The sequence below is a fragment of the Daktulosphaira vitifoliae genome, unplaced genomic scaffold (assembly GCF_025091365.1).
Source record: "Daktulosphaira vitifoliae isolate Bord-2020 unplaced genomic scaffold, ASM2509136v1 Scaffold_45, whole genome shotgun sequence".
NCBI lineage: Eukaryota > Metazoa > Arthropoda > Insecta > Hemiptera > Phylloxeridae > Daktulosphaira > Daktulosphaira vitifoliae.
Genome location: NW_026099614.1, coordinates 33,503 through 49,855, shown reverse-complemented (window position 1 = coordinate 49,855; position 16,353 = coordinate 33,503). Strand labels below are relative to the sequence as shown.

Below are 16,353 nucleotides of genomic sequence, written 5' to 3'. Positions count from 1 at the left end.
AATGCTATGTTATAGTTTACGTCAAAATTTAAAAATTAATAAATTTTTATAAAAGTTAAAAATAAAAAATGAATTCAAGGTATACACAAATTGATTCTTTTAAATCTGACCATTCGATTTCCTTTAAAATAATAATTATTGAAAGAAATAATTCAAAAATTCCATTCGTCAATATGATTTTTTAGTATACGTGATAATTTTTTACACAAGTAGTACAGTTATGACTAGGGCTCGTATGTTGTAGCATTTGCAATTTTTAGCTTCGATGCGAAGCTGAGAAGGTATTGGTTTTACTAAGATGTGTTTTTTTTTTGTGTCTGTTACCACTTTTTCTCAGCTCTTACCGAACCGATTTCTTTTAATGATACGTCCAAAGATCACAAATCGTATCTTGTCGAAGACATTACCCTCAAAAATTGAAAAAAAAATCCCTCGTTCCCCGTAAATGAGGGAAACCTCCAAAAAAATTACAAATTTAAAAATCGCTAATATTCGAAATTTTTTCAATTTTTTTTACTAATTTTTTAGTAAATTAATTTTAATTAAAAGTTTAATTAAACTTTTTTAAAAACAACCAAATCAATATAATTTTTTTTTTATGTAGATGCATGATATCATTACCTTTCATTTGGTATATTTTTTTTTATATGTAACCTTTTACTTGCCCACAAGGGGGATTTAAAATGACAACTTTTTCACAAAAAATTAATTTTTTCAACTTGACTTTTGAAAATATTCCGGAAAGTCTGACACTTTTATATATATCTTAAATTAAAGCTAATGTAATATACTTTATCATGAAAAAAAAAAAATTCAGACTTTATTTTATCTTCATGGTGAAAACAGACATCAAAATTAATAAAAAAATACGATTTTTGTAAACAAATTATTGTTTATATTTTTATCTTTATAATGCTATAACTTTTTGAAAGATGTATGGATCAATATAATTCTTTTTTTTATAGATGCATGATGTCTTTACCTATCATTTGGTATATTTTTTTTATAAATCTGACTTTTTACCTACCTACAGGGGGGGATTCAAAATGACAACTTTTTCACAAAAAATTAACTTTTTCAACTTAATTTTTGAAAATGTTCTGGAAGGTCTGACACTTTTATATATATCTTAAATTAAAGCTAATGTAATGCACTTTATTATGCAAAAAATTTCGGACTTTATTTTGTCTTCATAGTGAAAATAGTTCTACCGAATGCTATTATTGTGTGAAAATTCTCGATTTTATTTTTTACATTTTTAACTTATTAAAAAGTGTATGGATCAACATAATTTTTTATTGAGAAAATAAGTAGCTAGCCTCGTCGCTAATGTCTCTGTTTTAACTAACATCGCGCCGGCAGACAACGCAGAGAAACTTACGAGTATAATTACAGTGTTTAATTTTTGTCTTGGTAATTATTGTGCCGCATCCTTTCAAGGCGCTAGCGCCGGGACACATTGGGCCAACACAATTCCACCTTGATAAATTTTTTACATAGATATAAATATTTTTGAATCCTGTTTTTGCCAGGCCAGAGGAAGATTTAAGAAATATTGGTGTCGATCTCTTAATAAAATATACTCTCTCAAAAAAAAACACTTATTCAGCAAATGTAAAAAAAATAATAAGGACAGATTATAAATTATACTTCTAATAAAATATAGATTGTTTAGAATCTTTTACAAGTGAAATCAGTCATAGATATTGTTTAATTAAATCGTATAATTTAAAATTTGAAACGTTTTCGTAAGTAATTATATTGACTATATGACGTGTAGTGTAAACGTATACGTAGTGCATTTAATACCATAATCAACATTGGATTACTTGAAATATTATTGCATTACATATGACATAAGGCATGTAAAAAATTTACCTATGCTTTCGAATCTCCAACAATCTATTGGGTAATGAACCATTAATAAAAATTAAATAAATACCAAAAAATATTTTACTTTCTAATATTTCACTGCTCTTGTCCGATCTTTTATTATTTTTATTAATGTTTAATTTTTATTTTATTATATATTTCACATTATTATTAATATTATTATTTTTATTATATTATATTAATAAATGTTCTGACATCACTTTGTTTTTCTATGTTTCACCCTCGTATTCATCACCCCAAGAGAAAATTATATTGTACCATTTTATTTAATAAATATATAGTAACTCAATCGTCTTCGTGCTCAGTTACTTTAGAACAAAATTTATATTTATTTTGAGTTACTATAATATTAGACCAAAAGTTGATATTGACCAGTCAATTTTTCAATTAAATTATTTTTTATGTTATAAGATAGTTAAATATGTAATAAAAAAAAAAAATTTTAATTCTTTTAAAATATAATGAATGAATTAAAAATATAATTAGTAACTCATAAATGAAGAAGTATATGAAACTAAAAAATACCCAAAATATTTATCTTAACATAATAACTATATTAAAAGATATCGATTGACCAGAGTTAAAAGAATCACTGATATTATAGGATGATATAATATATATCGTATTATATTTTATGAGCAGATTTTTAATAATTATTATGTATACAAAAAAAGGTTGCCAACCCTCTAAATAATAGAAATAATTGTATAAAATATTAATAATAACTATAAATACTTATTTTACCTCATTGTTATTGACTACACTATGACACGACTTGCGTCGCAAAAATGTGGTCGACACTGGTTTTGAGGGTAGAGACCCGTGGGCCGTTTATTAAATGAGCGACAACAGATTATGTTAACAAAAATAAAACAAACCGAAAAGATAAACACAGTAATAATAATCTTCGCATAATATCGCGGCACTTTCGCTGGCGTCGACGACGCGATGTTCGGCGTAATCCTTGGACGGCAAAATGGTTAGCAGCGTTGTAGGCGACGGTGCGCGGGTGCGGTTCGGCTGTCGACGTTGTCGCTTTCACAACGGGAGGAAGACTCTCGCACCATTTGCGGCGGGTCGTCGTCGGCCGTGCGGCATTTGCTGGACTTTGCACCGTAGCGTATAACACGCGGTGTTGGTCAGTCAAATACTCATAGTAGGGCGACGGCTGATAAAGGTGGCACGAGTCGCGGGGCATCGTGTATAACGAAGCGACGCGGGCCGTGTCAAATACCCCCCCGCCAAGCCGCCGGTCTACTTAATGACGGCCGGGAAGAAACTGCGTATCGCAGTGAATGCCGCAAACTCACGTCGTTTGTGGGTGATCTAAGGGATGAGTGTGTGTATACCAATTCCGTGGGTTTTCCCGCTGGTCGCTGTTTCACCGCTGCTGATTTAGATGTTGTTGCCGCTACTGTGTTGTTGCTGCTATTACTGTTGTTGTTGCCGCTACTGTACTGTCGCTGCTATTGTGCTACTGCTGCTGTATCTGTAGTTAAAACGGTGTCTCCTCCATGTTTGATGCTAAGGGTGGTGGTGTCAGCCTCTGTTCTCGGGCTGGCACTAGTAAAGTGAGTGATGTGTGTTCAATAAGCGTTGTGCGTCCCACCGTGTCATTAAAAACGTAGCGCAGTTTTTCACTATCTGTGATGATAGTTCGCGCGTGTGTGGGTCGCCTGCTATATCTATGTTTGGCAGATCTATGCTGTGGGGGGTGCGGGGATCGCTTGCTTTCCAGCACGCTGTAGTACGTCGTTTCGCGCCTAGATGTATTGTGCACGCAGCATAATCCCAAGAGACTTCCTGATCGGTCAGAAAATCATGCCCTAGAAGTACGTCACAGTACAGGTTGTCTAAGATCACGGCCGTAAAAGTGATTGTCAGATCTGCGATGTTCGCGGTAAAAGTAGCGGTGCCGGCGGTGGGTGTCGTGTGGCCGTCTGCTAATCTAACCGCGTGTGTGGGTCCTTTGCGCACAATTCCGTATTTATGGGCTATTGCCGGGGTGGTATATGACTTTTGCGCTTGTGAGTCAAGTAATGCCGTCACAAAACCGTTGTAAAATTCAAGTTCCACAGCGGGAGTTGTAATTTTACGCGGGCGTGTTTGTTTGGCAAAACTCGGGTGGTTTACGGTTCGAACGGGGAGCGTCTGAACGGTTTGTCCGCCGGCGGTGTCAATCGCCATAAGCGGGTAGGCCGTCTCGGCTGGTATCCCCTCCCCCACGGTGGCTAACATGTCGTTGGCCCGACTCGCGCTATCATCGTATAACACGGGGACTTTTGTTTTCTCGGCCGTATGACTAATATTTTTAAAAACCTTGAGGACCGCATTGTGTCCCTCACTGTGGGTGGGGGGTGCGGTGAGTGAATTTAAAGGGGCTACAGCTTGTCCTGCGTTGTGTGCGAGGGGCTGTAGTCGAAGTTGAGGGCCCGGTGAACGGGCGAGGTGAAATGGAAGGTCGTTAAAAATTTCGTCATTTTGGCCGAGAACTACGCGCTCGATTTTGCTATCGGCGACGAACGAACTGGTTGTTCGCGCTGCGCGTTGTTAAATTGCAATTTAGATTTGAATGTGATTGTGATTGTGGGCCAGCTTAACTGTCGGTGCTTTTCCAGTCATAGTGTACGTTATTGACCGTATTTTAATCGAATTAACCAAAAATGAAAAGTACAAGTGGTAGTTTGTTTTTGTTATTCGGAAATACGATATCAACAATCGCGAGAATACGCGCTTTGCGTTCGCGTATGAACGTTAACAATGCTGGCCGTTTGTATTATTATTGTTATTGCTAGATAGTGTACTAATAAAGCACTATGACAGTGAATTGTACCTGGGAATGTGATTGCAATGATGGTAATCGTAATCTTTATGATCGTGACGACACAATTAATAATACAAACGGTTTTATGGGACCCGGTTGTCAAATGTAACGATCGCTGTGGTATGATAATGTGTATGATCACCCTACCTGCCTAGCGGTTTTATCGAAACACTGAAATGGTTGTGTTCGCGGCGTTGTGCGACTCAAGGTCGTCAGTGCGCGTGTGTGTATAAATACAAAATCGCCAGAAATCCACTTTTACCGTGTTTAAAAATACACCGAAGGTGGAAATCTACTATTCGCGAGGTAGATAGTATCTAAATAACCGGGTGGGAAATCCACTGCTGTCACCAGTGAACTGTGTGATTGAAATAATTTGGAGAAAAGTGAATGTAAAGGAAACCTAGCTGTCTTATTTGAAAAATAAAAATGAAGTCAGCAACTGGTTTTCTTACCTTAATCCAATTTAAGACCGGTTGAGATCCTTACCGGGGAGCCATTTGACACGACTTGCGTCGCAAAAATGTGGTCGACACTGGTTTTGAGGGTAGAGACCCGTGGGCCGTTTATTAAATGAGCGACAACAGATTATGTTAACAAAAATAAAACAAACCGAAAAGATAAACACAGTAATAATAATCTTCGCATAATATCGCGGCACTTTCGCTGGCGTCGACGACGCGATGTTCGGCGTAATCCTTGGACGGCAAAATGGTTAGCAGCGTTGTAGGCGACGGTGCGCGGGTGCGGTTCGGCTGTCGACGTTGTCGCTTTCACAACGGGAGGAAGACTCTCGCACCATTTGCGGCGGGTCGTCGTCGGCCGTGCGGCATTTGCTGGACTTTGCACCGTAGCGTATAACACGCGGTGTTGGTCAGTCAAATACTCATAGTAGGGCGACGGCTGATAAAGGTGGCACGAGTCGCGGGGCATCGTGTATAACGAAGCGACGCGGGCCGTGTCAACTAGGATCACTCTACAAAACATTTATTTCATTTGTTGTTATAATTACTAACATAAGTAGCAAAATATTTTAGAAATTAAAAAAATAATAATCGTGAAAAATAATAAAATTATAAATACTTATTTTACTTCATTGTTAGAAGTTGATCCACTTGAGCTTGGCATTCCGGTTGAAAACTTTGGTATGATAATTAAACAAATAAAACAAAGTAAAATTCCAAAACAAAAGTAGAAACGCATTTTTTATGATGATTAAACAGCAACAGTAATAAAGTCTAGTACTGGCAATATAATTGCAACAATATAAAGTAAAGGTGAAGTATAGTTTTATTATTTAATTAATTCCGTTTATATATAACAATTTAGTCTATTTTGAGAAATCTAAAATATGGTTAGCAAAAATGTATTTAAGTTATAAGCATTAAAAATAATATATGTATTAATCAGATTTAATTGACATTTAAAAATATGCTCTACATTAATAATAATTATTTATGGATTAACGAAGGTAGATTTTATTTACTCATTATCTAACAAAATAAAATTTAGTAGAAATATACTGAAGTTTAAAAAATTTGCAAATATTAATTTAATATTTACTAACTATATAATTTATTATTAAAATATTTTTCGTTATTTTTTTATATTAATTGGTATCTTACATATTATCATAATAGTAATAGATTATAGAATATAGTGCTATTATTAAGTCAAAAACACATTTTTTAATGCGGCGTATTACTAAATATAACCTAATTTAATAGATAAGAGGAAAAATATAATAAATCAATATGCTCATCATCTATTTTTAAGTTATATTTTTCACAAATTTAAGTAATAATTGAACTTAAGAACTGACAAAAAACCTAAATTGAATTATGTAAAGTATATAAATATATTTTAAATTTATAAAGCTGATAAAATAAAAATTACAACTTTGAACAAAAAATATATGATAATAAGAGAGATGTGTCAGTGTATTAAACATAAATAATAATTATATTTTTAAACTAAGATTTAAATTAACGTAATATATTTTTAAATTTTCAGATAATAATTTAAAATTTAACTAAGAGTATGATTTATCATAAAATGGTGTTTTAATTTTTATTTTAAATGGAACAGCAGTACAAGTTGACACTCAGGATAAGATAAATTTATTGGATTTAAAAATATACAGGGTGATTTTTTTATCATAACCCACTCAATTACTTGCAGAATAATAATAATTTAAACATTTTTTTTTTTTATTATCTTTAGTTACACATTATTCTTGAATTTTTAACTATGTAATACTTTTTAAGTTCATCCCTTATGCCTTGGAGGGGGGTCAACTTTGTTTTTTTAAATGGTAACACATATTTTTAATTTAATAAAATGTTTGAGTTTTTAATTTAATAGTAAATGGCATTTGAATTTTTAATATAACTTTATTAGCTTATTAGATATAAACATTTAAAGTTTCAAAATTTTGAGTTAATATACATGTATAATACACATGGGATTGTAAATACAGGTAGCTAATTGGATTTTTATGACATTGCTGTCTCAGTCACGGATTGTTTATTATCAATTATGATTATCAATAGATATACTTTCTGTATTGTCAGTTAGTGTATTTATAAACTCATAACAATGTGCCTTACTACAATTGATAATAACAATGCTGTGTACCTGCTAATATCGATGTTATAAAAAACCAATTAGCTACCTATATTTGTAATCCCTTGTGTATTATACCTGTATATTAATTCAAAAATTTGAAACTTTAAATGATTATATCTAATAAACGAATTAAGTTATATTAAAAATTCAAATGCCATTTACTATTAAATTAAAAACTCAAACATTTTATTAAATTAAAAATATGTGTTAACATTTAAAAAAACAAAGTTGACCCCCTTCCAAGGCATAAGGGATGAACTTAAAAAGTATTACGCAGTTAAAAATTCAAGAATAATGTGTAACTAAAGATAATAAAAAAAAAAAAAGTTTAAATTATTATTATTCTGCAAGTAATTGAGTGGGTTATGATAAAAAAATCACCCTGTATAGTAGTGTTTGCGAATTTTTTTTTTCATATATTAACCAAACAATTACAAATTTTTTGAAAATAATTTAAATTAATACATACGATTATTTTAAAACGCATGTTTAAACTGTATTTAAATTAACAAATTTAATAATTACAAATTTCACGGAAATAATTTTAATTTTAATGATCACTTTCGTTTGTTTCTAATCGCACTTATCATTTTAATATAAGAACAATATAAAATTGTTGTTTTATGCATTATAAGTTTATAAATTCCAATAATGTTCACTTTTCAGAGGTGTTCATTAACTGTACCAGTTATTTTAGTAAAAATATTACATTTTAATAAATACAAATAAATACGATATGTATTTTGTTCAGTTGCAGTAGGAATAAATTTTAAGGGAAGGGCGAATAGATAAACGAAAAATCATAGGATAATAATAAAGTGCTTATTAGCAATCCTATAGGCTCAAATTTAGAGATTTTATACTTCAAATTATATATTAATACCCTTATACCTTTTCTTTTTTTTACAAATTTTACGATTATTTCTAAGTAAAAAACTTAATTTTAAATAATATTAGCCATATGTGATCAATTCTCATATCTTTAATGGTCATGAATAAAAGTTTAAATAGTCTCAAAATTTAAACTGAAACATACATACAGCTTTTCCCAATATTTTAAAATAATTACACCTTTAAATATAATACATTTTCGCTCTGATGGTGAAGCTGTAAGGTAGAGATTTTATCATGATGTGTTTTTCCCATCTATCCATATAAATACTCGCTCATACTGGGTCGATTTTGATATCTTGTATGTATCAAAGGAACCCGATTTGTAATAAGTGGAACTTTTCAGCACCAGAAACCAAAAAAATCTCCCTCAAAATTAAGAAATCGGATAAGTATTTCATAATTAAGTGGCCGCTTAATTAATTAAAAATCATAATTTTTTTTTACATTTTAAAATTTTAATAATTTTGAATTAAAGAGTTGATTTGTATAAATTTGTTATCCACATATTAGCAACAAATAAGCTTTTCTTTTGATGATATTCATGAAAATACAATAGAAAACTTGAGAAAACAAGAAAGTTTTAATGAGACCAACTACACATGTCAATTTTCGATTATGTTTTGGATAGTTTGCATTCTATATACTTTAATTAAATTAATATTTATAAAGTAAACTATTATACTATAAATAGCTATAATATTATGTCATAAATCAAGGTCAACAAATCTTCTTGTATATTTTACTAATATACTTCAAGAAGTTGAAAATAACAGCCAAATAGATGACATTCATATAATTCTTCTAAATTAACTATCTTAGGTTAGGACATTTTAACAAGTTAGGATAAAATGAGATTATATTCCAATAGACTTTCGTCATTTTTCAATACTTAATACTTAATACTTTATCCCATCAGGAGTAATCCAAGATGAAAATTTGTCTCCATTGTTTTTTTTTTTAATTTTCACGAATTTTTTAAAACTTTGTACTTAGGTTTAGTTATGTTTTTATTAACAACTTAAACTTATTTAGGGCAATTAACTCATTGGATTATTGAAAAAATATACTTAGAGATCTTCATAATTTTACTATTTGGCGTATAAAAAAGAAATTTTGACCAATGTGCAATAATATCATTTACTAGACGTATAAAGCCCCAAAAAATGTTTATTATATAGAAAGACTAAAACTTATTATAGTTATTGGATGTATAAAAATAAGTTTATTTCCATCAATCTTCAAGGTTATTTTAATATGTAATTTTTTAAGTTTTTGAATTTTTCTATACTTGGTATGATGTATGAATTTAATGATATTTTATTAATATCGATGAATAAATATATATGAATATTTTTATTAAAGTGTTTAAATGTTTGTTGTAATACAATTTTTTTTTTGTACTTTTTAAGTTTAAAATTATTGAAGGAAGGTCAAAAAATTTGGAGGAAATCTTAAATTAAGTGCCCAAGAATTATTTTATCTGTAAATCTATTGATACGATCACATTTGCATGTGCCCATATCTCTGTCTCCCATAACATCGTTATATATATATATATATATATATATATAATTAACACAGTGACATACAACAATACTAACAGGAGGGCGGACTGCACACATAAACACTTTTTGCAATTCACGGCCAATGTGCCATAATAAGATATCCCTATCGACAGTTGACATTTTACCATCTTCGCGATCACTACTTTTGCCTGATAATTAACTTAACTTTGCTACCCCGTATATTATAGTGTGTGTGTGTGTCGCCGTCAGCTCCCTGTTGGATTATAACATCTCTAGGTGTCCAGCAGGTTGTATTATCTATTTAATATTTCAATTGCTTAATAAATATTTATTTATATCGTTGTTAACCTAAAGTGTGTTATATATATATATATTGTAGTGCGACCCTTGGTAGTTCCTCTAAGGGAATATAAATTAAATAGCAAACTTCAGTACCTAAGGTAGATATAGCCTAGCCAGCTATCCCCCGTTGGTCCCTTAGAATACTGTCGACGGGCATTTAGGCTCAACCCCTAAATAGCGACGTAACATTAGTTTGTGAACTAAATGGAATTGTGTTATTTTATTCATAAATTATTGATTAATACTATTGTTTAAGATATTCTAAGAACTGAAAAAAAATGATCAGGTAACATTTTTTTTAATAATCAATAATGGTCGATATTTATGTTATTTTATGACCCTCGAATCACACCCCAAATCAAAAGTTACTCTTATTCTCAATTTCATTTTCACTTCAACACTCTCAATTTTATCCTATTCTCAATAATATCTTTGTCAATTTTTTTTTCTTTTTCTTTTTATTAATTTTTGAGTTACGAGATATCTCATCAACCGTCAACAACGATTATAAAAAACTCGTTTGTTCTGGCAACGTGCATCCGAGACTCGAGGCCGTAATCACCCGAGAGACGAAAAATAAATAAAGAACGCTCTGGAATTTTTTTTTTTTTACTTTTCAAATAATAATTTACGGATGCTGTTTTTGTGATATTACTTTTTATAATACTTTATCACTTGAGAAATTCGACAATGATGGTTACAAGTTATGCGTGATGATGTCGAGAGTGCGATAGGAATAGAACAGGTTGTGAGGGATTGCCTGCCTTTTATAATATTTTATATCCCCAAAAATCACCATTGTTGAATTCCTGCAATGTTATTGTTTTATTGACAAGTAATCATAAAATATAGAGATTAATACATTTGAATAATATACAAATCACTTTGATACTTTATAAGACGTTAATATAAGTTTGTTTTTATATATAAGTTTAGGGTTTTACACATTGTGTTTTATTATTAAGATAAGAGTAAAAAGAGCTGACAAGTATAATTTCCTATATTTCTTGTGGTAAATAGAATGACTACTAATTGAATCGTGTGTAATAATATATTAAACAACACAATGCGTTTTTTTAAGTTATATATTTAAATTATTTGTTTGATAAGAATTATGTTATATGAATAGAATTTATAAACCAAAGCTACAATTACTTTAAATGAAAAGATTAAGTGGAAGACTAATATTGTAAAGTCACCGCCGGCCGATCACCCAGAGATTAAACAATACCGGTTTTTTTTTTTTTGTTGATAATTAAGCTGTTTAATAATATTTTAATAATTATATAATAATATTCTATTCAATCAAGCGGGCATCCCCTTATATACGAAAAATATATTAATTCGATCCAACCTGTTAATTGTTCTTTTCACCTATTGCTAAATATTGTCAAGTCGCCGATGCTCTTATCCGCAATATGATAGTCACCAAAGTCCACCAGTACACCAATTGTACACAAAACTCAAGGCGACCTTCGCACCGTCGCAATAATAATAATAATAATAAAATGAATAACCAACAACGAACAACACAATCACCACTGTGACTTAATAAACCGAGAATAATTATAACAGGCAACAACTCAAAGCTGCACGTAAAAATTCTCGCAAAAAAGTAAGAAAGCGAGAGATTAAACCGAAAATAAACCGACATATATCCCGTCGATATATCAACTGGTTTTTTTTCCAAACGCCGTCACTAATCGTCGGCGCAACAGGTTGATGGTGGAAACGGCTGATAAGAACCAATTGTCTCCAACACGCCTTGTCACCTGGCTCGAACAAATATTGTTGATACAACCAGAGCAGTCCTCTGTTATATCATATTATCATAGTAACGAGTATATTACGACATCCACCCTGATTTTTTTTAAATATTGTGTCCTCGCAATTGAAGTACAAGAGGGGACCATTTTATGAATGGTAAAACAAAAAAATTTATTTTGTAAGGTGAACATTCCCAGTTACGATTTATCAGCCGTATTATTCGGACATGTTTACTCGCGTACGTTTGTAGTTACCCGCCTATTTTTAGAGTACTATTTCGTTATACATAGTTTTTTTTTAGTTTTGAATCCATAGTTCCGCCTTAGTGGCACATTTACTGTGTCCGCCGGGGCTCTGGATGCAAGCCAGACCTAATCCGGGAGGAGGTGATCAGCACCACCCCCCATTGCGCCGTAGAAGCACTCCGCATTCTTCCAACCCACAAGTCTCCATGGATAATTCGCGTTATTCTGGTAAGAACAATCAAGGCTCTAAATCGCCAATTAGCCCCTTACACAAAAAACCTAAATCTGACGGTAAATCAAAATCCGATGATCCCCAATCTCAAACTTTCAGCATGGATTGTAGCTCACCAGAAGTCATCGTTGTGACGTCACCCGGTTCGCCAACTTCAAACATAAACTCGCTCTATGTCGATTCTCCTAATACTTCAACAGTCAGGCAACCCAATGTTCCTGAATGTTTTCCACTACACTACACTGGTCCCCTCAATGTACTTGTTTCTGCATCTGGTGATAATAACTTAGGTAATTTTCACCCAGTTAAGCTCGGTAAAACTTTTTCCAAACTTTTTCCTGGTATTCTGAGCATAAACCCTATCGGCGCTAAGCGTGTGAAAATCACGTTCGAGTCGGTTAATAACGCCAACAATTGTCTCACTTCCCCTTCTCTTTCTGAACACGGCTATTCTGCGAATATTCCTAGTACTTTACTATATAGTATTGGAATAATACGTCTTGATAAAAGTATCTCTGAAGAAGACTTTTGGGAAGGTTATGAATGTTCAGTCAAAGTTATTTCATTCAGACGCATTAATATAAAAAAGGATAACATCCTCGTTTCTTCAAATTTAGTTGAACTTAAATTTTTGTCAGCAACTCTTCCTCAAAAATTATCAATATACAAAGTTATTTTTGAAGTCTCTCCGAGTATTCGTTCTCCTGTCCAATGTCGCAAGTGTTTACGTTTTGGTCACACCCTTAAATTCTGTCGCAGTAAGGAGCGCTGCAGTCACTGCGGTATCTTTGACCACACCGAATCTAATTGTAACGTCAAGTTAACCACACCTCCTTCGTGCATTTTTTGTAAACTGAACCACCTTGCGACTGATAGATCTTGCAGCGAATGGTCTGTGCAAAAGGACATTAAAAAGATAATGGCCACAAACAATGTCTCATTTTCTGAAGCCTCCTCGATCAAACGTTCCAGTTTAGTTAATAAAGCTTTTACCTTTTCTGATGTTGCTAAAAATACAAATATATCTAGTGTCGAAGTCGTAGCTTCTCCTTCCTTTCCTTCCCTTAGTCATTCTACTAATACATATACAAATAAACAAAAGAAGAAAAAAAGTAATAAAACTCAATTCCCCTCCCCCCACTTTCCTCCTCTACCAAATGACTGTTCTAGGCCAATTTCGCCTAATGGCAGTTTTTTAAAATACATATCCCAAAATCGTAGTACTAATGTTGATGACCGTAACTGGATTTCCTGCTTATCGCAACATATCGTTCAGCTACTCGCGAGCGATCCTAATTTAATTTCTTCTCCTTCAATACTTCAATCAACTATAGAATCTTCATTAACTAACATCCACTATCCTTTATCAGACAATGATGACACATTTTAATAGTAATCCTAACTTTCCTTCTTTCAATATTCTTCAATGGAACGTAAGAAGTTTATCCCCTAGAATGCATGATCTCTCTTTTCTCCTCTCTAATAATAAATGTTCTTTTGCTCTCCTTTCTGAAACTTGGCTCCTTTCAAATAAACGTGTTTATCTTCCACAGTTTAACATTAATCGCTCCGATCGTGTCGACGGTTTTGGCGGCGTAGCCATCGCCTCTCATCATTCTATCCACATTAACCCTATTTCTATTGATCCTATATTAAAAATCTCTCTTCTTAATCATTCTATAGATCTTGTCGGTATCCAGGCGTTTACTAACTTACTCAATCCCATTGCCATTTGGTCTATTTACATTCCCCCCTCTTCCAACCCTCCTTCTATACTAATTGATAACATTTTTTCTTTAGTTTCTTGTAATTCTATTATAGGCGGTGACTTTAATGGTCACCATCCCTCTTGGGGTGCACTAATCTCCAATCATCGTGGTAATATCATTTCTTCTGCTATTTCTGCCTATAATCTTTGTATTCTCAATACAGGACTCCCCACCCTCCTTACGGGCCCTTCCCAAATGGATTCCGCGGTTGACCTAACCATTTCATCTCCATCTCTCTCGTTGTTGTTGTCATGGTCTGTCCTAGACTGCACTCATGGTAGTGATCATTTTCCCATCATTATCACTCACACAAATTCTCCCACTCCCTCTTCCTCTCACACTGTTGTTAACAGATTTAATCATTCGAAAGCTGATTGGCCATCTTTTCAAAATTACATGACCATTTTCACCTCTAATTTTTCCTCCTCCTCTCCCATTGAGGACTACAACTGGTTCGTGTCTACAATTATTAGAGCAGTTAATTTATCTGTTCCTTTAATTAAAAAAACCAAAAAGTCCTTTCCCTCCTCTCCAATATGGTGGTCTTCCTCTTGCACCTACGCTATCAATGAGCGCACTAAAGCTTTTAAAAAATATAGATCCTCGGGTCTGCTAAGTGACTTTTTTGAGTACCAAAAGGTACGCGCCTCTGTTCAAAAAACACTTAAACAAGCAAAAATTATGTCCTGGCGCTCTTTCTGTTCCTCACTTAATCCTTCTTCTAGCCTGTCCAATACCTGGACTATTGCTAAAAAATTTAAAAACTGTCTATATAAAAATTCCCCCTCTTTAAACGAGTCATGGTTTGATTCCTTCTGCAATAAGGTTGCTCCCCCCTACGTCCCATCATTAGAAGAATCCTCTCCCACCCTTGATCCTAACCCTTTCCTTAATTTTCTCCCTTTTCATCCTCTTACTGATTCATTTACACTTAATAAAATTTCCTATGCAATTTATTCACGTAAATCGTCCAGCTCTGGTCTGGATGGAATTTCCCCTTTGGTTCTAAAACATCTCCCTTCTCATTGCCTTGAACTTCTCTTAGTCATTCTTAATTCTTTATGGTCCCAAGGTGTTATTCCTGATTCTTGGCGTAATTTTAACGTCATTCCCGTCCCTAAATCTAACTCAGCTTCTGTTGCATTTCGCCCAATAGCTCTTTCCTCTTCGCTTTGCAAAGTAGTCGAACACATTATCAAGAACCGCCTTGATTGGTTCTTTGAAAAAAATAACTGTCTTCCCCCTAATTTATACGGGTTTCGGAGAGGGCTGAGCACCATGGAGTGTTTATCGACTCTCACGGCCAGTATATACAAAACATTTTGTGAAAAATCCTATTGCCCCGCTGTCTTTGTTGACATCAAAGGTGCTTTTGATTCTGTACACATTCCTACCCTTATTTCCCTTTTACATTCTTATTCTATACCCCCTACACTCTGTAATTTTATTTCACGTCTCTACTCACAACGTCTTCTTACTTTCACTTCTCATTTCGGTTTAATATTAAACCGCACTTCCTATCGCGGCCTCCCACAAGGAAGCTGCCTTAGTCCTCTTCTTTTTAATATTTACATGAGCAAAATTAGTCTCTCCCTCACCTCTAGTGGTACTTCCTCACTTTTCTATGCTGATGACATCGTTCTCTTTTCTTCTCATATGTCCATTCATAATGCCCTCAACTCCCTTAATAATTCACTTGCCGTCCTCTCTAACTCTCTTCAAATTCATTATTTTGAGGCTGCTCCTTTGAAAAGCCAGTTAATAATTTTCACTAGAAAACGCTTACCGTCAGTTTACTCTATAATTACTCTTGATGGGATAACCATCCCCCCCTCTGAATGCGTCACTTATTTAGGCCTTAAACTGGATCCTAAGCTGAGATGGCTTCCTCATTTTCGTTTTATTCTCTCGTCCGCTGCTCGCTGGGCAAATTTCCTACGCTGTATTACTGGTACATCCTGGGGCTCTCATCCCTCTTCATTACTTCTCATTTTTAAATCTGTTATCCGCGCTAAAATTGAATACGGCTCTTTTTTCTTTTCTTCAGCTTCCTACACTCATAGGAAAAAACTTAATTCCCTTTTATCCGCATGCTTGTGCAGCATTCTTGGTGTTCTTAAGTCTACCCCGAGCCATAGTATTTTTGTTGAGTGCTCCTCTGCCCCCCTCGAAATCCACTGTCGCTTGCTTGCTAATAAATTTCTCCTAAAATCTCTCTCCACCCCTAACCAAC

General features: G+C 33.3%; 1 protein-coding gene across 1 annotated transcript; it reads left to right on the top strand.

Annotated features, from left to right (window-relative positions):
- Positions 1-12,170: 12,170 nt before the first annotated feature.
- On the top strand, positions 12,171-13,760 carry LOC126908934 (uncharacterized). Its single transcript, XM_050691278.1, has one exon. It carries the CDS (start codon positions 12,233-12,235, stop codon positions 13,739-13,741), a length of 1,509 nt encoding a protein of 502 aa, XP_050547235.1. The 5' UTR covers positions 12,171-12,232; the 3' UTR covers positions 13,742-13,760.
- The last annotated feature ends 2,593 nt before the right edge of the window (positions 13,761-16,353 follow it).